The following is a 21,643-nucleotide window of genomic DNA, read 5'->3' as shown; positions in this document are numbered from 1 at the left end:
ACTTGTCGGGAATTCACTTGGGTGGGGCAATGAGCTAACGGCAAACCTTTGCTTCTGGTCATTGCTTGCTTGCTACACCGCTGTAAGGGGAATTATGGGATGAGGTCATTGAAGCACGGGCGACTGGCCTATCAGGCAATAGAGGGCAACCAACCCGCCAATTATTTCAAAAGGCAATAGTGGGCAACCAATCATTTTAAAGGTCAACGCATGATCCATGCGTAGTCGGCTTGTGCACAGCTTGTGCACCGTGGGGATAAAAGGCATGCCGTTGTTCCGGTCGGGGTCCTTGCCTGTGAGAGTGGCCACTGCGTTGGTGCTCTGGGGCTTGGACCCTGGCTAGCCAGAAAATAAACCTCCTCTTGTGTGATTGCATCCTCGATGTCTCTGCTTTTCTGTCCGGTGGGGCTGTGGAAGGTCGGTCCCTAACAAGGCTCCCACATGCCAAACTCTCCAGCATACGAGTCTCATGGATCACAAAAGACCCAGACCCACCAGCAACTTCCCTGAGAGTTCACTTTCTTGGAATCCCCCTGCCTTTCCCCAGCACACACATGCTTTCCAGTGTGCCCAGCAGGGGGCATCCTTGCCCTTCCACTGTCTGCCCTGGGGGTAAGATTGGCCCACTGCCTGGGTGCCCTCTATCTACTCAGCTTAGCTCAGGAGCCCCAAGGCCATGTTTCCCAAACTGGGCCTCTGAGTGACCTCCATGATTTCCTCCATATCCATTCTACTGTTATTTACATGGTATATTTTTTTGTCAACTCACATTATTTAAAATCTAACTGTATTTTTAAAAGAAAAAAGCCCTCTTTGATGAAGGTTTTCAGCTCTCCTTGCTGCCTGGATTTCCTGCATCTTAGGGCTGGCTTTGCAGGATGTCAGGATGTGGGCAGGAGAGTACAGGCCCCCAGAAAGCTGCAGTTGGGCTCTCAAGAATACTCCAGGCAGTGCAATCACAGGGTAAGGGTGGGTGAGGCTTTGTTCTGTGGAGTCAGAGCCCGAGATTGGGAGGACCAGAGTGAGAACTCCTGAAATCCTTGAATTGAGGAGAGGAGCCTGTCTCTTTCCCTCCCCAGGCTTGCCATTCCAGGCCCAAAGTGGAGAGAGGGCCGGTGGCTACAGGGCAGGCAAGAGGGAGGGACTTGGGTGCAGGGACCAGGGTGGCTACAGGTGACAGGTGCAGAGGCTTTGGGAAGGGACAGGGATTTCCCTTGCAAAATATACTCAAACAGACCCAGAGGAAACCTGATCCCAGGAAGGGAACCAAGAGGGGCCCCCAGAGGGGCCCACCACTGGAGGAAGGAGAGATGAGAGACATTGAGGAGCTATGGGGAGGGGAGGAGAGACCCTAAGCTGTTTCCAGGAGGTGAGCCTTGCTCTAGGCCCGTAAAATTGCTCTTTTGGAGAATATTTTTGTGCAGCTAAGGAATCCCTTAACTGCAGCTCCCACTGGGCAGTTTATTAGTCTTAGTCTTTTTTTTTTTTTTTTTTTTTTTTGAGACAGAGTCTTGGTCCGTGGCCTGGCCTAGAGTGCAGTGATGTCATCATAGCTCACTGCCACCTCAAACTCCTGGGCTCAAGTGATCCTCCTGCCTCAGCCTTCTGTGTAGCTGGGACTACAGGCCTGGCTACTAGGCTTAGTCTTAATTCCCCGCTGAAGAGTGTCCTCCCTCCACCTCCTTCTCTCCTGCCCTGGCCCAGACCACCAGCAGAGGCAGTGCTAGGGCTGGGGCGAGGGTCTCACAGTTGTCAGGGGCCCATGGCAGACCCTGGGGAAGAAAGCCAGGCCCTGAGAGGGGAAGGAAGTCAGGGGTAGGGCTCCTCACCTCCCTGCCTGGGTTAAGAAGGGCGATAGGAGGAGCAGGTTAGGCAAGAGGAAGTGGGCTGGGGCTGAACTGCCCAGGCCTGGGACCCTGAGCAGCCCTCCGCTCCACCAGAGCAGCCCTCCGCCCCACCACTCTCACCCCAGGCCCCACTGTGGAGCCTGGTGGAGAGCCCAGTGTGGGCTGGTGGCAAGGGCTGCTCAGAGCTGTGTGCAGGGTGGCCGGTCATGGAGGTCCAGGTCTCCACCGGGCCCAAAACTGAGAGGCAGGAGTCACGGAGTCACGTGGTAGGTCAGGGGCTGATTGCTTCCCTTGCACCTCATTTTCATGGGGAGGAAGCATTGAGAAAGAAGAGCTGGGTGTTTAGCAAACTTTGCTTATTCAAAACACTCAATCCAGGCTCACCCTGTAATCCCAGCAGGGTGGGATTGGGAGGCTGAGGTGGGAGGATTGCTTGAGGCCAGGAGTTCAAGACCAGCTTGGCAACATGGTGAGACCCTGTCTCTACAAAATATAAAATTAGCTGGGCATGGTGGCATGTGCCTGTGATCCCAGCTACTCGGGAGGCTGAGATGTGAGAATTCCTTGAGCCCAGGAGTTTGAGGTGGCAGTGAGATATGATGATACCACTGCATTCTAGCCCAGGCAATAGAGCAAGACCCTGTCTCAGAAAAACAAAAACAAAATCCACACTCAGTCCCACCTGTGCCTGTTCCCATTCCCAACTCCCACCTCTAGGGTGGTCCTAGCCTCTGGGGTCAGACTCCCTGCTCTGGACCCTACCCCTGTGGAGGTCCCTTCCCTTACTGAGCATTTGCACCTGCCCCTCAGTCCAGGCCTGGGCAGCAATACCTCAGCTGGTCTCTCAATTGTTCTTCAGCCCCCCCAGGCCAGCTCTGATCAGGGACTACCCCCAGGACGGAGAGGCCCTGGCTGCAAGGTGACCAGGCCTCATGACTACCTTGCTTCTGAGCAGCACAGAGAAGGAAGCCCTGAGCAGGAAGTGCTGAGGCACAGGGTGGGGGCGGGGGCTTCCAGGGGCAGCCCAGCCTGACAGGGCAGGAGCAGTGACCACAGCCCCCGCTGCAGGGAGGGCAGGAGGAGGCTGATTTACAAGGCAGATGGGCCCCTGGCCGGAGCTCTCAGCCCTGCACTCAGCACCAGCCACCGGTGGGCTATAAGAGCACCCAGACTTCCGGACCGGCTAGGGAGGGTGCCATGTGAGCACAGCTTGGCTCCCCCTCCTACCCTGCTTCCTTCCCTCCTCCAGCCTGCCCCGTGTCTGCCCAGCCTCTCCAGGGAGGGACACTTGGCACCATGTCTCTTCTCAATCCTGTCCTGCTGCCCCCCAAGGTGAAGGCCTATCTGAGCCAAGGGGAGCGCTTCATCAAATGGGACGATGTAAGTGGGGCGGGGGCCTCGGCTGCTAGGGGCAGGGGCGCAGGGCGACAGGGGCAGGCTGCTAGTGGGCTGTGGGAGTGTGGGAGGGCTGCTTTATGTCTCCTAGGACCCAGGCGCCGATGTAGCTTGGCCAGGCAGCAGACACAATTGCCTGGATAAACAAGCCCAGGCTGCGAGTGTGCACTGGTCGTCTCTCTGGGTCTGGATCTGTCCTGCCCCAGTCCCCGAAAGAAGAGCAGGGATTGTTACTCCTGGCTTCAAGCTGGTGGGCAGAAATCACCCCCGGAGCTGAGGCAGGACCAGGAGAGTAGAGCCCGGCCCTCACCTCGAGCGCGGGCAGAATGGCAGGGTACCCACACCCGACTCCTCCACCCCTTGCCACTGGGCACTGTCCCGGTCCCAGGGAAGCCCTGCTCTCCCGGAGCTGTGTGGGGGCAGCCACAAAACACCTCTGGACCCAAGTGAGAACAGGAGGCTTCTGCCTCCAGGGGCCTGGGAAGGAGTTAATTGACTTCTACTTCCCCTTGCTGGGCACAGCCTTGCCCCCCATGCCCGCCTGCCTGCAGGGGAAGGGGAAGGCGCTGCTTCGTCCTGTGTGCCTGTCGGCACTGTGTCTGCTGCTTCCTGAACTGGGACTGCGCCCAGCCTCGGTCCTGCTGGAGCCTGAAAATGTTGCTGCAGGCCAGCGGTTCTCTTGGGCTGGGCAGAACAGTGTGGGGACCCTCCTTCAGGGAGGGGAGGCGGTGGGCTGCCCCCATGAGATTCAGAGAAATGAAGGCATTGTGGGGGAGAGGAGAGGGCTCTTATGGCTGCTCGGCCATCTTACGGGAGGGGGTGAGGGCGTCTGGGTCCAGGCCCTTCAGGGCCGGGCTAGGCTGAGGAATCTGGCTGCCCTGACTATGGGAAGGGCCCTGTGGTGAGATGCTTCCTGCTTCCTAGCAGAGATGCGGTTGATGTAGCACGGTGGTGGCATGGAGGTGGCATGCCCCTTGAGCCTGTGGGATGAGGGAAGTGGCTCAGAATGAAAACTGAAGCAGCCTCTCTCAGTTCCTCTGGGAAGTGTGTGTAACCCGACTGGGCAGTGGGTAACCAGGGGTGGAGACATACTGTGCGGCCTTTTCCCCAAGCCAGCCCCTGTGTGCCAGGGTGCTCCCTTCCCCTCCCCAAGGCGGGGCACTGCGTGTGTCCTGGATCCTGACCTGCATGAGCAAGGCTGTCCCAAGCTCTGCCTTCGGGCTGCATTTGGCCTGGTTAGCAGATGACACAGGTATATTGTGGCATGTTGAATAAGCACAATGCATAGGATATAATAAAATCCCGACTTTATTTAGTATCCCACGGCCCCTTTACAATACATTTGGTGGTAGAAGCTCTCCTCCTGGTCATGGAAGGAAACTCAGCAGCCACAGAACATTATATTCACTCTTGGGTAATAGTCCAATGGTCACTGTTAATCCGAAAACTCAGTCCTAGTTCAGAAACTGGTTATAAGCAAAACTCCAACCTTAATTTAGAGTTACATCGTCCACCCTCCTCCCTCTAGGAATGGGTTCCGGTGGGCTGCTGGCCTTCTAGAAGGGCCTTGGTGGGACTCCCTGCTCCTGCTCCAGGCCTGTCTGGTGCTGGGCTGCAGGAAGGGAGGTGGGACAGGGGTAACAAAGTTCTCTCTTGAATGGTGCGAGCATACTCTGGCTCATGCTCTCTGAGCCCAGCAGAAGCTCAAAGCTCATTCTTTTTCTGGTGGACATTTGTGAGGATTCTTGAGAGACCCTCCCCCCAACACTGAGGATGTCTTTCTCGAGGTCCCCTGACATCTCTATTTTAGGAGGTCACTCACGATTACTTCAGCCTTTGTTACCACTTGCAGCTTCCTGTGGCTTTGGATCCTCTGCCCCTCTCTCTCCAATGGGCCCACACTGGACCCCAGCAAACACTCATGCATCCGCTGTCCTAACACACTCTGGGGGTGCTGGGTCCCCAACACACCAGCATCTCTCTGCCATGCTTCACGCAGAGTAAGCCCTTCCGTAGCCCACATGGTTTTCTGGGCGGGGGTCTGGCCTCAGTCCATTGCGCCCCACAAAAGCTCACCAAGTAGAGTTGAAACCTATGCTTAGGGTGAGGGATCAGGCACCCCCAACCCTCTCTTGGGGAGGGAAGGGAGCTGTCAACACAACTTTCTCTAAAATTGGCTTCCTCACAAAATCTTCTCTTTCCTCCGTACTCTAACCACACCTGATCTGAGAACAACTCTTTGATCCCTTCTTCTGTAAATGCTGCATTTGGTCTGGGTTAGCATGTGGCAACTATCATGCCTGTTGGATGCTTTTAATTTTAAAATCTTGTGATATATACATACAAAGACCATTAATATAAAAAGCAGCCTATGTGCTCTGTGAGTGGAACAGGAATTTAGAAGGTGAGTTCATTCATTCATCCGTTCGTTTGCTCATTCTGCAAACACCAAGCTCGTGGTCTGGCACAGCTTGCTGCCCGGAAGTCCATGAGCCCCTGGGGGTTTCATGGGTGGGAGTCTAGGTCTGTGAACCAGCCCCCAACCTCAGATTATTACAGCACGTTTCCGGGAAGCCTTTTCAGAAGGGGTGGGGTGAGGCTTGCGATAGTTCTTGAAAGTATTCGAGGCAGAGGAGGTTCGGGAGCTCAAGTGTGGAGGTAGGAGGTGGGAAGGCACTTGGTGTTTTTACAGGACAGTGGCATGGATGGAAGGCATTCATGGAGGGGAGGGTGTTCGTGAAGGGGAGGCTGGGGCATGCAGGCAGTTAGGTTGCAGCTGGATTGTGTGGGGCCTTGGATGTAGGTGCAGGAGTTTGGGCTGTCCTGGATGGTAGCAGAGAGATTTATTGGGGGAAGACATTCTATCCCTTTGGCTGAGCCATGACCCTTGAGACCACGTTAAAGTAGGGGCCAAGACCTTGGTTGGGGTCTACAGGGAGAACCTCTCTTTGGGACTTAGAGGGAAACCTATTCTCTCTCAGAAACAGCAGCCCCTATCCACTATCCCTCCCAGCGCTTAGCTCTAGAGAACAAAGGGAAAAATGCCTTCAGATTCCTGGGAAGGGTGCTTTCTAGGAAGATGATGGGCTCTGAAACCCTGGCCTGGGCCAGGAGCTTGGCCTGAGGTCTGAGAACAGAGACTCCTTCTCTCTGCAGGAAACGACAGTTGCCTCCCCCGTTATCCTCCGTGTGGATCCCAAGGGCTATTACTTATACTGGACGTATCAGAGCAAGGTGAGTGAGGACATCCTACCTGCCGTGGCCCTGGCTGAGCTCCTGCTGTGCACTGAGGCCAGGCAGCCTGCTGGTGGCCCAGGCTGGAGGCAGGGATGCTGGAGAGTAGAGAATGACACCGAAAGGTGGCCTTGGGGGCTCTCCCGTGGGCAGGGAGGGCTGTTTGCTCTAGGAGGGAGGATGTGGTCACGCCAACCCACAGCTGCCTTGGCCCAGATGCTCCAGCCTTAGCGTCCCTTTGGGAGACAGAGAGAGAAAGGAAAAAGAGCTGCTGCTGACGGCTGATCTCAGCTGTGGCCCTGGGCTAACTCGAGGGCTCGGAGAGAGGAGGGAAAAGCCCCAACAGCCAGGCAGAAGGAGGAGAAGGAGACCTGGCAAGGGTCCAGGGTGGTGGAGGAGAGACTGTTGGCTACAGTTCCTGTGCCAGGAACAGACAGAGGGGAAGGAGGAGGCCCCCACCTGGTCTGTGGGAGGGTCGGGGTCCCGGTGGTCCCAGGTAGTCTTGGCATCTAGAGAAGGCAGCGGGCCAAGATTTGAATGGGTGTGGAAGCTCCCTTCCCCCTGTTCTCCATTCTGACCTGGCCTTTTGTCCTGCGTGCCTTCTCCACTCTCACCGGGAGCCCCTCTAGGAGAAGGAGTTTCTGGACATCACCAGCATCCGGGACACCCGCTTTGGAAAGTTCGCCAAGATACCCAAGGTAGGTGGGCCGGGTAGCAGCCCAGACTCAGCAGAGCCACCATCTCCACGGGGCAAGGGCAAGAGTCCCTGGGGAGTGGGAAGCGGATCTCTGGAGCAAGGGGAATGTTCCCGGGCTGTGCAGCATGGATCAGCCCTGAGCCAGGGAAGGGGCGTGGCTGCTCCTGGGCTTGGCTGGGCGAGAGGTGAGGACCTGGGAGGCGGGGCCAGCTCCTGTCCCTAGAGCACCCCAGACTGTCTGGGAGGTGCGGCTTACTACTCCACCCTCCGACTGGTTTGCCTGTATTTGCTTAATGTTGGTAGGAAAATTGCAGGAAGGGACTGGCAGGAGGCAGGATTCCGTGAGACTGGGAGCTAAGACTCCATCTTTAAACAAAAGTGGCAAATAAAAGACATGGGGTTCCCAGGCCCTGCGCCTTGGTTCCTCTCTTCCTGTGGGCCTCTCCTTCCCACCCAGCTCTGGAGTCGGGCAGGAAGATGCTGAGGCCTGTGGTTCCTAGGACGGAGATGGGATGCTGCCCCCGTGGGCCATAGGCCAAGGGCTGAGAGGGAGGGACAGGGAGAGCCACACAAGGCAGGCATGGAGCACAACCCCCACTCTAACCACGTCACCACTTGCTGCAGAGCCAGAAGCTCCGGGGTGTCTTCGACATGGACTTCCCTGACAACACCTTCCTGCTGAAGACACTCACAGTGGTGTCCGGCCCTGACATGGTGGACCTCACCTTCCACAACTTCGTCTCCTACAAGGAGAACGTGGGCAAGGTGCGCCAGGCATTCCCTGGCCTGGGTCTTGGCACCTGGGAGAGCCGGGACGTCCTGAGAGACACGGGCTGGGCCATGGGCTGGTCGGGGGCACCCTGTGTTCGGGGGCCTGACCGCTGTGCTCTGTGGTCCTGCAGCTCTGGGCTGAGGATGTACTGGCCCTGGTCAAGCACCCGCTGACGGTCAACGCCCCCCGCAGCACCTTCCTGGACAAGATGTAAGCGCCTCCCTGTCCAGCCTCGGCCCTGGGGGCTCAGCGCCAGCCCCAGTCCCTGACTGGCTGCTCTCTGCCCCTCCAGCCTAGTGAAGCTCAAGATGCAGCTCAGCCCCGAAGGCAAGATTCCCGTGAAAAAGTGAGTCTCCTTAGCGCCCTGCCACACGCCGCCCAGCCCCCCAAAGTCTCTCCTCTCCAGGCTGGCTCCTCTCTCTGCCTGGTGCCTTTCTTTGCCCCTTCAGCTTTTTCCAGATGTTTCCTGCTGACCGCAAGCGGGTGGAAGCTGCTCTCAGTGCCTGCCACCTCCCAAAAGGCAAGGTGAGTGGTTCCTCATACCCACCAGAGAGCCACTTGGCCAGGAATGGGGTGGGGAAGGCAGGAGCAGAGATGATGTCATCGTCCCAGTCAACAGCCTGAAGAGCCAACTAACCCTAGAGCCACTACTTAGGATACTGGGCACAGAGATGGTGCCAGGGCATGGGGCTGAGATGCTAGGTTCGGGGCAGGTTGTCTGCACCCCATACTCCTCGGTGGGGGGGGGGGCTGGGCACTCAGGGCAAGTAGCAACATGGCACGCAGTCCCATTCTACCTTGGCAATGAAAGCTGAGCGTGAGTGTTTGCAGCCTGGAGGAGCAAGCAGCAGTGGCAGGAGGCAATCTGCAGGGATCTGAAAGCTGCAGGATGGGCCTAGTTCTGCAGGGCACAGCAGAGAGAAACAGAACCAAAGGTGGAAGCTGCCAGGATGCAGCTCTGGAGGCAGGGGTGGGTTTAGGGAGACCTAGTCAGGTTCTGCTGCTCAGACCCCCTGCTCCCAACCAAGACTGACAGTGGCCTGCCAGCATGACCCTGAAAGACATTTAGTGGGTTTTGGGGGAAGAAATGCAAAGACACAGAACCCTTGAATACCACTAATCTCTGCTTCTGTTACTATAGACTTGCCTATTCTGGACATTTCATATAAATGGAACCGTACAATATGTGGTCTTTGACATTGGGCTTTACTTACTTACCATGTTTTCAAGATTCATGCATGTTGTAGCATGAATTGGTGCTTCATTCCTTTTTTTTTTTTTTAGCCAGTCAAATTTAGCAGTGGGGGGTTGAATACCAACTTTAGTGACACTAATGTGAATAAGTTCTGATAACCCACTACCATCGGACCAGCCGCTTCATTCCTTTTTATTACCAAATAATATTCCATTTCCAGTGTGGATAGGCCACATTTTGTTTATCTATGTGTTAGGTGATGGACATTTGGGTTTCCACACTTTTGGCTGTCAACATTCATGTACATGATTTTGTGCCACTGAGCCTGGCCTTCACAAAAATTTCTAATTTTGATGAGATATAATTTTTTTTTTGTCTCCTGTGCTTTTGGCATCTCCAATTATTAGTGTTGTGTTGTCTGTTTCTCCCTTCAATTCTGGCAGTGTTTGCTTCTTGTATTTTGGGACTCTTGTCAGGTGCATGTATGTTTCTATACAAATTACTTCTTTTTAAAAACTTGTCCTCCACTTTGGGGAAAAACAAAAACAAAGATAGCCCACTGCCCTGGGAGGCAGCACCCATTTCTGCCTCATTCTGGTTATTCTTATTTCTAATCCTTCTGCAGCCAAGTGACTAGCCACTGTCCATTTCAGGGTCAAGGCAAACCAGCTCAGCATGCTCTCTGCTCAGCAAGCGGGGCCTAGAGAAGTGGGTGCTTGGGGTGTCCCTGATGCTCTTCTGTCTGCCTTGAGCCCTTCTTCTGAGCAGGTCCCCTTGCTCAGGGCTGGGCCTCATTTGTGCTCTGAGAATGGGAGGGCAGGGGTGACAAGGTGACTGTCCTCCCAGAATGACGCCATCAATCCTGAGGACTTCCCAGAACCTGTCTACAAGAGCTTCCTCATGAGCCTCTGTCCTCGGCCAGAAATAGATGAGATCTTCACCTCCTAGTGAGCTTCCTGGGCTAGGCTGGGCACGGGGAAAGGGTGGTGGCCAGCAGTCCCCACCTCTCCAACGCCATGCTGGGAATCAGGAGGCCCCATGGAGAAGCGGGTTGTCTGAGCCTCCAGGCCCAAGGGACATGGACCTGTGCTCCTCTCTCTGGCCTACAGCCATGCTAAGGCCAAACCCTACATGACTAAGGAGCACCTGACCAAATTCATCAACCAGAAACAGCGGGACTCACGGCTTAACTCCCTGCTGTTCCCGCCAGCACGTCCTGACCAGGTGCAGGGCCTCATCGACAAGTATGAGCCCAGCGGCATCAACGTGCAGAGGGGTGAGGACCAAGGGAACCCCTCACCTGCCACTGTCCTGTTATGTGCCAGCAGCTGGTCTGCAGCCCTGATGGCTATCCCCTGTCCCCCAGGCCAGCTGTCACCTGAGGGAATGGTCTGGTTTCTCTGTGGGCCAGAGAACAGCGTGCTGGCCCAGGACAAGCTGCTGCTCCACCACGACATGACGCAGCCACTCAATCATTACTACATCAACTCCTCGCACAACACCTACCTGACAGGTGGGCCCTGGCAAGCTCGTTGCTGACCTCTGCTTGCATGGGGGCAGCTCCTGTCCCCTGAGTCCTCCGCAGGGGTTGCCCACATGCTGCTGGCCCTAGCAGTAGCACAGACCATGATGGAGTGGGGTGGGGTGGGGTGGGGGGAGCTGGACTGTCCTGGGTGACGCCCTGCCCCTTGCCGCCCTCTGGCCCAGCCGGCCAGTTCTCAGGCCTTTCCTCGGCTGAGATGTACCGCCAGGTGCTGCTCTCTGGCTGCCGATGTGTGGAGCTAGACTGCTGGAAGGGGAAGCCCCCAGACGAGGAGCCTATTATCACCCATGGCTTCACCATGACCACAGACATCTTCTTCAAGGTGAGACTTGGGGTGTGCTGCAGTCTGGTGGCAGTGGCAGTAGGGAAGGGCCCTTGGCCAGAAGCCTTTTGGGGTTGAGGGGACTTATGCTAGAGGGAAGGAATGGCTGGAAGACCTTGGACGAGTGTGGGGACTAGAGGGCACAGGGACCAATAGTGGCCATCCAGTTATGTGAGTGGGGAAGGTGCCATGGCAGGGCAGCCACAGCACTGACCTTCTGCCCACTGGGTGCCCTTCTCCTCCAGGAAGCGATTGAGGCTATTGCAGAAAGTGCCTTTAAGACCTCCCCCTATCCTGTCATCCTGTCATTTGAAAACCACGTGGACTCGTGCGTATCCAGGCCCATGCAGCTGCAATCTCACTCAGCCCCCAGTCCCCTATCTGCCACCACCCTCTCCCCAAAGCCCCCAGCCTCTAGCCTGTCCCTCCAGCTGTCATCCAGTTCTCAACACAATTTCCTTGGGACCCCACTTTCTCCTGCCTTGTGTCCCTGCCTTCCTGACCTCCTGGGCCCCTGATAGGGGTCATCAGGGGCATGAAAAGATGGGCAAGAAGGTTGGGGCTGAGCTGCTGAACCACACCCACCTTTGCTCCCTGCAGACCCCGCCAACAGGCTAAGATGGCCGAGTATTGCCGGACGATCTTTGGGGAGATGCTGCTCACAGAGCCCCTGGAAAAGTTCCCAGTGAGTGGACTTCACTGTGGGACATTTGGGCCTGGGGCCTGGGGCAGGTGGGGGCCAGGTTAGGGAAGGGGATGTCCCCAGAGGATGCTGGGGTTCACTTGGTTGGATTGTAGGGATGGGATCCTGTAGGGATGGGATCCACCTACCATATGTCAGGCACTGTGCTGGGCTTTGGAGTATGTTAGTGACAAAGACACAGTCCCTGCCCTCAGGATTGTTACCCTCCAGTGAGGAGACAGACAAGTAACTAGGCCATTACAACCCAGTGGCTGTTAAGAGAGTACCTGGGGAGTTCTGATCTGGTCTTGGGGCATCAGGGAAGGCTTCCTGGAGGAAGTGATGGCTAAGCTGAAACCTGAGGGATAAACTGGTTTATCTTGGCAAGAATGGGGCTGAGAGGAGCAGTGAGAGGTGAATTGAGAGGAGTAGGAGGAGGGCAGAGGGAGCGTGGTTGGTATTAAGGAGCTTGGGCTACACCCCAACCCTCTCCCCTCTCTACAGCTGGAACCAGGCCTCCCCCTGCCCAGCCCCCAGGATCTCAGGGGAAAGATCCTCATCAAGAACAAGAAGAACCAGTTTTGTGGCCCTGAATCCCCCAGCAAGGAGCCTGGTGGGGAGGCTGAGGGCAGCTGCCATCCCAACGCCACTGCTGGCGAGGACACGGACACGGACACGGGTGAGTCAGGAGAGGACTGGGTGGAAGGGCAGAGGGGCAGGGCCTGAGGACCCGCTGGGCAGCCCATGTGACAGAGCTGTGTGTGACAGTGTGGGCTGGTGAGGAAGGGCCTCAGCTGGAGGAGAAGGAGGTGGAAGAGGAAGAGGAGGAGTCGGGAAGCCTGGATGAAGAGGAGATAAAGAAGATGCAGTCAGATGAGGTGTGTGGGGACAGTCCCCAGGCCCTTGTGCCATCCTCCACTGCAGGGCCCTCGGGATAGGGGGGCTGAGGCTGTGTTCCTGGGCTCTGGACTGCCCTCCTCTTCTTCCCTCCTCTCTCCTCCCCAGGGCACTGCAGGCCTGGAGGCGACGGCTTACGAGGAGATGTCCAGCCTGGTCAATTACATCCAGCCCACGAAGTTCATCTCCTTCGAGTTCTCTGCCCGTAAGTTGGCACGAGCGCTGCTGCTGCTGGTGGCGAGTGGAGGTTAGGCTAGATTTAGAAGGTTGTCCTGAGACCAGAGGAAGGGGACTCTCCCCCTTCCTTGCACCTGGGGCCCTGTCTATAAATACCCAGCCAAGGAGCCAGGCAAAGGGCTTGTTTAAGTGGCTGGCAGTGGCTCCCAGTTTCCCAGCACTGCACTGAGGAACTTGGCACCAAATAGAATGCTCTGGAATGTGTCGGTGACTGACAGGCTACCTCAGCCAGAATGGCCAAGCAGCTTCTGCAGCCTCCTGCAGGTTCTGTGGCTCCCAGTGAACTGTGCCTTGGGAGGGCCCAAGCCCAGAAGCCTGGGCCCTGGGAGATGAGACTTCCCGGGAGCAGGTGGAAGGCAGAGAAAGCCACCTGTGAACAATGCCCCTTCCACTTTTGTGCACACCTTCTATTTACTTTTACCTTCTCTGGACACAAGCACAGTGCATTTCTTCACTGTGCATGTCCCCAATATGAGCACCTCTTTCCATATACTCCTGTGCACAGCTGGACCTCTGCAACCTTGACTCCTCACTCCTGAACCCACAGCCTGCACCCCTGCCTGGGCATAACCATGGCAGTACTACCCTTAATGTGCCCCTCTGCCCACATGTGTTCAGCTATAGTTCGCACGATTTGCTCCCTGTGCACACTGCGTGCACGCTCATACTCCGTGTGGGTGCACAGCAATTGCTGACCCCATGGGCTCAGCCCAGCATGTTCCCCACACCCTCCGTGCCTATCCATGGCATGTGGCCCTCACTGTCCAGAACCACGGCCCACACTGCACCCCGTGTGAGTACCCTTCACCCCCAGCAGGCACTGTTCCCCACACGTTTCCTCCAGAGCTTGGCCCCTAAGCCCTCAGGCCTCCATGGAAATGCTGGCTTGGATGCACCTCCATGCTGGCAGGAGCTGCCCCCTAGGGAAGGCCAGGGCTGATGGAGAGAACAGCCTGACAGGGACACTCTCCGCCTTCTCCCCTATACAGAGAAGAACCGAAGTTATGTCATCTCCTCCTTCACCGAGCTCAAGGCTTATGACCTGCTCTCCAAGTCTGCAGTGCAGTTTGTGGAGTATCCTTAAGGCTTCAGTAGCCAGGATCCCTGGCTGGGGCGGAGGCTGGGGGGAGGCCAGGGGACAGGGCTCCCAGGTTAGGCGGTTGAGTCCTCCTGGTGCAGGCAGCCTCGGGCTGGGCTCCTATACTCAGGGGGCAGCTACAACAAGCGCCAGATGAGCCGCATTTACCCCAAGGGAACCCGCATGGACTCCTCCAACTATATGCCCCAGATGTTCTGGAATGCTGGATGCCAGATGGTCGCCCTCAACTTCCAGACGATGGGTGAGGGCACTCCCAGGACCCTAAGGATCTTCCCCTGGCCCCTGCCTCTCCCACTTTTACACCATCCCTGGGGGGCTTTAGAACAGATGGGGGTGTCCTGATGTTTGTTTAGGCTCCAGGAGCATGCCTAGCTATAAATGCATTAGCTCATGCCTGTACAACTGCACATAGAGAACATGCGTGTGAAGACGCCTAGGTGCTGGCATAGGTCCTGGCCGCTCTGCCTGAGTGTGTCTGTGGGAACACCTGCTCCACCTGCTCCAACTCCCACTGGGAGCTTTCGGCCTGGTGTGGCTTTGCTCCTTACGGACTACAGCTTGCAGACCCTTCCTGAGAGATGAGACAGCCCGAGGAGCCAGGCTGGGACAGGAGAAACCCTGACCCTCTCAGTCTGCCCCACTTCCCCATTTGCCAGACAAGAAAGGCTGGGATGTGTAGGAAACAGAAACTGAGCACAGACCCAGGGCCAGGCCTTCCTCAAGTAGCACCCTTGTCCCTCCAGACCTGCCCATGCAGCAGAACATGGCGCTGTTCGAGTTCAATGGGCAGAGTGGCTACCTCCTCAAGCATGAGTTCATGCGCCGGCCAGACAAGCAGTTCAATCCCTTCTCAGTGGACCGCATCGACGTGGTGGTAGCCACCACCCTTTCCATCACGGCAAGGCCCTGGGGCAGAGAGGTGGCCAGGGGGGCTGAGGTCTTGAGGGGAATGGCATGGGAGCCCACCCTTCCACTCCCAACCCTTCCTCTAATATCCTGGAAACTTCAGCCCCAGCCAGTTCGTGCAGTAGCAAGTTGCCTTGGAAACTGCCTCCTCCTCAGCACTGGAGGCTGCCACTTGGTCCCCATGGAAACCAGCAGGAAGGGTTGAGGCTGGGGTGGGGGAGGGGGAAGAGTGGGCAGGGTGGGCAGCAAAAGCCCCAGCCTGGGGGAGGGTATTGTTCTCTCCTTGGCTGGGGAGGGAGATGGGATGCCCATGTCTTGCCTTCGTGCTGGAAGCACTTAGTCCTCAGAGCTTAGCTGCAATCCTTGAGCCACACAGACCCACTCGGTGGCCAGAGCTGAATGGGGTTCTTCACAACAGCCAAGAATGGATGCTTCAGCTGCAGGGATCCAGCGGCCCCTGTGCTTAGGGAACCTGGGTGGGGATCTGATGCTGGCCTCCCATGCCCCACCCCAGGTGATCTCTGGGCAGTTCCTGTCAGAGCGCAGCGTGCGCACCTACGTGGAAGTGGAGCTGTTTGGCCTTCCTGGGGACCCCAAGAGGCGCTATCGTACCAAGCTGTCACCCAGTACCAACTCTATCAATCCTGTCTGGAAGGAGGAGCCCTTTGTCTTCGAGAAGGTGGGGGTTAGGGCAGGGCAAGGGCTGGGGTCTTCCCCTAGTTCTTGGCCTCTAGTCACAGATCAGAAGAAGTAAATAAAGGTAGTTCCTCTCCCCACCTCTCATCCTGTGCCCTCCTGAGTTTCCAGAGTCCAAAATCCAAGTTTACAGACATTCATTTGGTTGTGTGTGTGTGTGTGTGTGTGTGTGTGTGCATGCGTGTACATGTTAGGATTAGAGACAGAAATGTGAACTGCCAGCTCTAGGTTGATTGAGGGTCTCATGGGATCATGGGGTCTTTTGTCTCCATTGGATAGCTGTTGGCAAGGCTGCCAAGGGCAGTCTGCACGAGGTCCCCACAGCCCTGGGCTGCATATCCAGTGCCCTCTGTCTGTCCTCGCCATGTTCTCACACTGACGCTAAGACTTCTGGAGCTGGAGGGGGGAGAGGTGCAGCTCGGCTCCCTTGCCCCTCCCCAGCCTGTCCTGTTCCAAACTCTCCCCAGATCTTGATGCCTGAGCTGGCCTCCCTCCGGGTGGCTGTGTTGGAGGAAGGCAACAAGTTTCTCGGACATCGCATCATCCCCATTAATGCCCTAAATTCTGGTAAGGACAGGGGTCCTTTGCCCTTCCTAGGGGTCAAAAACCAAAGCAAGCATGAGGAGCCTGCCCAAAGGATGGGGCAGCTTCCAGGAGGGTGCTGAGATCTTACCTAAAACCCTCATGCCATCAGCCCTAGGGAGAGGGGCAGGAATAGGACCTCTCCAGGAACCTAACAGAGGCGGGAACTCTGCCCACCTAACAGAATGTCTGTAATTTTCTGAAACTACTAGGGCACTTTCCCAAGTAGCTGACGCTTATGGGCACTTAAAATGTGCTGAGAGCTTATAACACATTCTCACTTAATCCTCACATGAGGCAGACACTCTTATCCCCACTTCACAAAGGAGGAAAGTCTCAGAGAGTTAAAGTAACCTGCCCAAAGTCACACAGCCAGGATAGGGCGGTGCCAGACTCAGGTCTTTGAGCCGTGGGCTGTTTCTGTGCTGTGCTGGATGGCAGTGGGCTCTGGCTCACTGTCCGCCCCACCATGCCCGACAGGGTACCACCATCTGTGCCTGCACAGCGAGAGCAACATGCCCCTCACTATGCCTGCGCTCTTCGTCTTCCTGGAGATGAAGGACTATGTACCTGACACCTGGGCAGGTAGGAGCTGTCATGGCTGTGTCCTTCACACACATTCTCTCTCTTCTCCCTCTCTCTCTCCAGAGGTGGGAAGGGATGGCCCCAGGCCCTTACTTTAATGTTAGGAGATGTATTATCCAGAGCTGTCCATGCAGCTAGGGGAGGGAGAGGGCATTCCTGGGTTCTGGCCTGGGTGTGGAGGCTGAGGTACCAGATTGAAGGTCTTTCTCTGGCCAGCTCTCCTGCATGGGAACAATACGGGCTAGCTGGCCCCATGCTACGAGCCCCTGTCCCCCCTCATCAAGCCAGCCTCCAGAGTGGGGCAGGGCAGGGTATCCTGGAGTAGGTGAGGACATGGGAAGCTTCCAGGTACATCTCCATACGTACCAGGTGGGTAATGCCCTGTGCACCCAGATCTCACCGTGGCCCTCACGAACCCCATCAAGTTCTTCAATGCCCATGATAAGAAGTCTGTGAAGCTCAAGGACTCCATGGGAGGTCTGCCTGAGGTCTGTGTTGCGGGTCCACTGCCAGTGGGCTTCCAGGAGCTTTTTCCTCTCTGTGGGAGGAACGGGGAGGGGACAGAGTTCCAGGACTCAGGGAGAGAAGGGTCCTCAGAGCCACTTCCTAACCTGCTCTCCCTACACAGAAGCCCTTCCCACTCGGGAGTCCACTAGCCAGCCAGGCCAATGCGGCATCGGCCCCAACGAGCAACGGGTCAGCGGGTATGCACTCTGCGGTCCCCTAACTGCTGGAAGGGCCTTCGCGTTCTCGGCTGCACCCACAGGCATGGGAAAGGGCTGTGTCTGAAACCTGGGTGCTGGGAAAGCGCTGCAGGGGGCTGTACTGCGACTCCCAGGGGACAGGGCGGGGAGGGGGCGTGGGCTGAGGAGAGGAGTGAACTGAGAGTCAAGAGGCCCCAGGCACCTGCCAGCCCATCCTGTGGCTTTTGCAGCCCCTGCCGTCGGGGCCAGAGCCAGGGAGGAGGCCAAGAAAGAAATCGCGGGTAAGGCCTGCTGAACCCCAGGGATCTTAGGGATGAGCCTGGGGAGAGGGCCTGGGGCTCCTGGCGGGCTAGGCGGGCAGGGCGGCCCCGGAGGCGGCGCGCCTCACCCGGGAGTCCGCAGAGCCGAGGACCGCCAGCCTGGAGGAGCTCCGGGAGCAGAAGGGCGTCGTGAAGCTGCAGCGGCGACACGAGAAGGAGCTGCGGGAGCTGGAGCGGCGCGGCGCGCGGCGCTGGGAGGAGCTGCTGCAGCGGGGCGCGGCGCAGCTGGCGGAGCTCGGGCCGCTGGGCACTGGGGGCGGCGGCGGCGGATGCCGCAAGCTCGGCCCGGGCAAGGGCTCCCGCAAGAAGAGGTAAGGGCCACGGCAGCGGCCTGCCCTCCGCGGCGCGCGGGCGGCGGGCGGCCAGGGCTCAGGGCCTGTCGCCACGTGGCCTTCGCAGAACCCTGCCGGGCGAGGAGGGCGCCGAGGCCGGCCCGGGAGAGGGTCCGGAGGGCGCGGACGCGCGCGTGCGGGAGCTGAGGGACAGGCTGGAGCTGGAGCTGTTGCGGCAAGGCGAGGAGCAGTACGAGAGCATCCTGAAGCGCAAGGAGCAGCACGTGGCTGAGGTGCCGAGTGGGGCGACGACCCAACCAAGCCCACCCCTCTGCGCCACTTGGGGCTTCTTTCCAAGCCCTTCCTTCCTCTCCCCGCAGCAAATGGCCAAGATGATGGCGCTGGCCACTGAGAAACAGGCGGCAGAGCTGAAGTCCCTCAAGGAAGCCTCGGAGATGTACGAATGCCTCCTTCCCACACCTGACTCTCGCCTCCCAGCAAGGGCTTGGGCCCCACAAAACATCACCTCTTGTCTGTCACTCTGCAGGGACACCAAGGAGATGAAGAAAAAGCTGGAGGCCAAGAGGCTGGAGCGGATCCAGGCCATGACCAAAATCACCACAGACAAGATGGCCCAGGAGAGGTGAGCCCCAGAGGGGAGGCCCAGTGCTGGGCAGACCCCACCCCGGGTGGAAAGGGGCCTCCCTACAAGTGCATCCTGACTCGCTCCCCTGGCTCTTCAAAAAGGTGATCCCACCTCTGTCACCTCTCATCGGAGAGTATCCTCCCTAAGCAAAACACAGATGCCAACACTGCTTGGACAGAGGGGCACACTGGAGGGAAATCAAGCCTGCAAAGAGGGAGCTGAAGCCCTGGGAGGGCAGCCTGGCCACTCAGGTGGCTCTGCTTCCCGCCTGTGCTTCCCATGGAAGCCTTGAAGGACAGTGCGTTTCGCTAAGGAAGCTCTTCCCTCAGAAGGCCCCAGGGCTGCCAGTGGCCCCCTACATCCTTCTTGGGTCCCCATGCTTTCCCTTCTGGCTGGCTCCTGTCCCTGTGAAGGATTTCTCATTTGCCTACACCCTGAGGAGACTTCACCTCACTCAACTCTCCCCAGGGGCCTCCTACCCTTTCTAAAACTCCAGTTACACCAACAGGTTGAAGAGAGAGATTAACAACTCCCACATCCAGGAAGTGGTGCAGGTCATCAAGCAGGTGTGTCACGGCTGTGTCCTTCACACACATTCTCTCTCTTCTCCCCCTCTCTCTCCAGAGGTGGGAAGGGGCGGCCCCAGGCCCTTACTTTAATGTTAGGAGAGGTATTATCCGGAGTCGTCCATGCAGCTAGGGGAGGGATCGGCATCCCTGGGTTCTGGCCTGGGTGTAGAGGCTGAGGTACCAGCCTGAGGGTCTTTCTCTGGCCAGCTCCCCTGCATGGGAACAATACGGGCTAGTTGGCTACCGCAGGATGGGGCTGGAGTGGGCGAGTGAAGAAGGGCTTTCTGAGGTGCTGTGGAGCTGGAAGAGGAAGAAGGCTCTGCTGAGAATGGACCCAAAGCTCCCCTGGGGTTATTAACCACAGTAACAGAGCTGCCATCTCCCGAGACCTGCCCTTGTGCTAGGCACTGTGCCAGAAGCTTCACACGAACTGTCTCACATAATCCTTTACAATCCAGAGAGACAGCGAATACTGTCCTCATTTTACAAATTAAAAGGACTGCCCAAAGGTTAAGGAATCTGTCCAAAGTCTCACAAGGGGTTAGCTGGGATTACAGCTGGATTCCAATGCAGGCTGCCTGTCCTGCCGTCCTGACTCCCTGCCTCTTGCTCCCCCTAGATGACGGAGACCCTGGAGCGGCACCAGGAGAAGCTGGAGGAGAAGCAGATGGCCTGCCTGGAGCAGATCCGGGAGTTGGAAAAGCAGGTAACAGCCTGCTGCCCTAGCCCCCCGCAGAGCTGGACAGGCTCCAGCCTGTGAAGAGGCCCTGCTCCAGGGAGCTGCCAGTCAGGAGGTCAGGGGCAGAGGGACATCATCCCTCCCCAGTGGGTCCCAAGGCACTCTGCAGTGAGGCAGCTGTGCAGATCTCTCTGCTTGGGTGGAGTCTCCTCTCCTGCGAGGCTCCCCGATTGGCTCCACCAGCCCCTCCTTCGCACCCCAGTCTCCTGGAAGCTCTGAACAAGGAGACTGGGCTTCTCTTTGTCCCTCTGCCCAGGCAGGGACAGAGGCAGGGGGCTCCTCCTCAGTGTGGTCCTTGCTGTCCCCGCAGTTCCAGCAGGAGGCTCTGGCAGAGTACGAGGCCAGGATGAAGGGTCTGGAGGCCGAGGTGAAGGAGTCGGTGAGGGCCTGCCTCAGGACCTGCTTCCCCTCCGAGGCTGAGGACAAGCCTGAGAGGGCCTGTGGGGCCTCTGGGGAGCCATGTGAGCAGCACTCACCCACAGCAAAGGCCGACGTCCAGGACAGCCGCCTCTGATGCCCCCATCCCACTGGGGCCTTTAGCAAGGATGTTCAGACCCTCCTCTGGGAGGTGACTCTATCCCCCCAGGAGAACAGAGCCCCAGCACTCTGAGACTGTGGGAGGCCGGGGCTCCCTCCTCAACAGACAGCACAGAGGAGGAAGCAGGAGGCAGGTGCCATTAGGGCATGGACCTATCTGGGCCTAGAAGTCTCTTCTCCAAGCTGACTTGCTGCTTCCCACGCTTCTCCCTGATCTCTGGATAAGTGTCATATATTTGTTGAGGGCAAAAGAATATGGATTGGGAAGCTGGAAATGGGATCCTGGCCCTACTCTGCCTTTCCCAGTGTGCAACTAGTGGTACCCCATTCTGGGCTCAGTTTCCTCACCTTGAGGTTTGGACCTACCCACCTGGAGCCTTCACTCTAGTACTTGTGGTTCAAGTGGGATCAAACCCAAACTCCAAACCTTCTTGCCCCAGTGTGGGCAGCTCAACTGGGCTTCCAGGCCCCATCTCAGGCCTTGCTGTCAGCAACTTGAGGCAGAGTCTAGCACTACCTCGAAGCTCCCTGGGATGGCCTCTCCCAGGGTCCCAGGCCGAGGTCCCTTCCATCACCTTCTGCCTGTTGGCAATGGAAGGTTGACATGGAAAAGCTGCCTCAGCTGACTGGCCCTCAGCTGCTGAGTCATGTGGGGCGGTGGCCTCTCAGGCACTCTCCCACCCTGAACCTGGCATCACCCCTGGGCCTGGCGGCAGGCACTTCCTAGCATGCACCCCACTCAGGCTGCCTGACAGGTCAGCATCATTTTCTCTCCTGAATTTGTGAGGTTTATTTATTTTTCTCCTTCCTATTCCTATTAAAGAACCCTATTCCAATATTTCCTGCCTAAGTCTGGCCTCTGTTCTACAGCTAGGAAATGGGGGCTGGGCGGGGGAGTGGAGTGCCCCTGAACTAAAATGGGCTAGGGAAAAAGCCCTTGGGAGCTGACCCCAGGGTGAGGTCCCTTTCAAAGCTCAGTGAAATAGCCCTGCCCCTGGGTTTGAAGACAACTTACTTCTCCTTCTGCTGGCCTTGATGCCACAACCACTGGAAAATGATGTCACCTCCTCTTTACCCACACACAGATGTGGCCTTTCCTTGTCTCCACCCTCAAGGCTGGAACAGAAAAGCTTAGGGCAAAGGTGCCCCTCACCCTTTTGGGGACTC

General features: G+C 57.4%; 1 protein-coding gene across 2 annotated transcripts; it reads left to right on the top strand.

Annotated features, from left to right (window-relative positions):
* Nucleotides 1-2,886: 2,886 nt before the first annotated feature.
* On the top strand, nucleotides 2,887-21,314 carry PLCB2 (phospholipase C beta 2). Of its 2 annotated transcripts, none has more exons than XM_076004242.1 (32): nucleotides 2,887-3,227; nucleotides 6,399-6,476; nucleotides 7,106-7,174; nucleotides 7,798-7,938; nucleotides 8,076-8,155; nucleotides 8,238-8,291; nucleotides 8,395-8,470; nucleotides 9,987-10,087; nucleotides 10,250-10,416; nucleotides 10,507-10,653; nucleotides 10,848-11,005; nucleotides 11,251-11,333; nucleotides 11,606-11,690; nucleotides 12,192-12,366; nucleotides 12,456-12,565; nucleotides 12,693-12,789; nucleotides 13,811-13,895; nucleotides 14,037-14,161; nucleotides 14,664-14,818; nucleotides 15,341-15,505; nucleotides 15,990-16,089; nucleotides 16,585-16,689; nucleotides 17,083-17,177; nucleotides 17,318-17,393; nucleotides 17,624-17,674; nucleotides 17,796-18,024; nucleotides 18,113-18,278; nucleotides 18,366-18,442; nucleotides 18,533-18,628; nucleotides 19,140-19,197; nucleotides 19,820-19,906; nucleotides 20,250-21,314. In XM_076004242.1, the coding sequence occupies exons 1-32, from the start codon at nucleotides 3,144-3,146 to the stop codon at nucleotides 20,451-20,453; spliced, it is 3,579 nt and encodes a 1,192-aa protein (XP_075860357.1). In that variant the 5' UTR covers nucleotides 2,887-3,143; the 3' UTR covers nucleotides 20,454-21,314. The 2 variants fall into 2 exon arrangements, with proteins under 2 accessions (XP_075860357.1, XP_075860358.1); XM_076004243.1 differs by having other exon boundaries at nucleotides 2,900-3,179.
* The last annotated feature ends 329 nt before the right edge of the window (nucleotides 21,315-21,643 follow it).

The sequence above is a fragment of the Microcebus murinus genome, chromosome 6 (genome assembly GCF_040939455.1).
Source record: "Microcebus murinus isolate Inina chromosome 6, M.murinus_Inina_mat1.0, whole genome shotgun sequence".
In the NCBI taxonomy this organism is placed as follows: domain Eukaryota; kingdom Metazoa; phylum Chordata; class Mammalia; order Primates; family Cheirogaleidae; genus Microcebus; species Microcebus murinus.
This window is presented reverse-complemented; position numbering and strand designations above follow the sequence as displayed.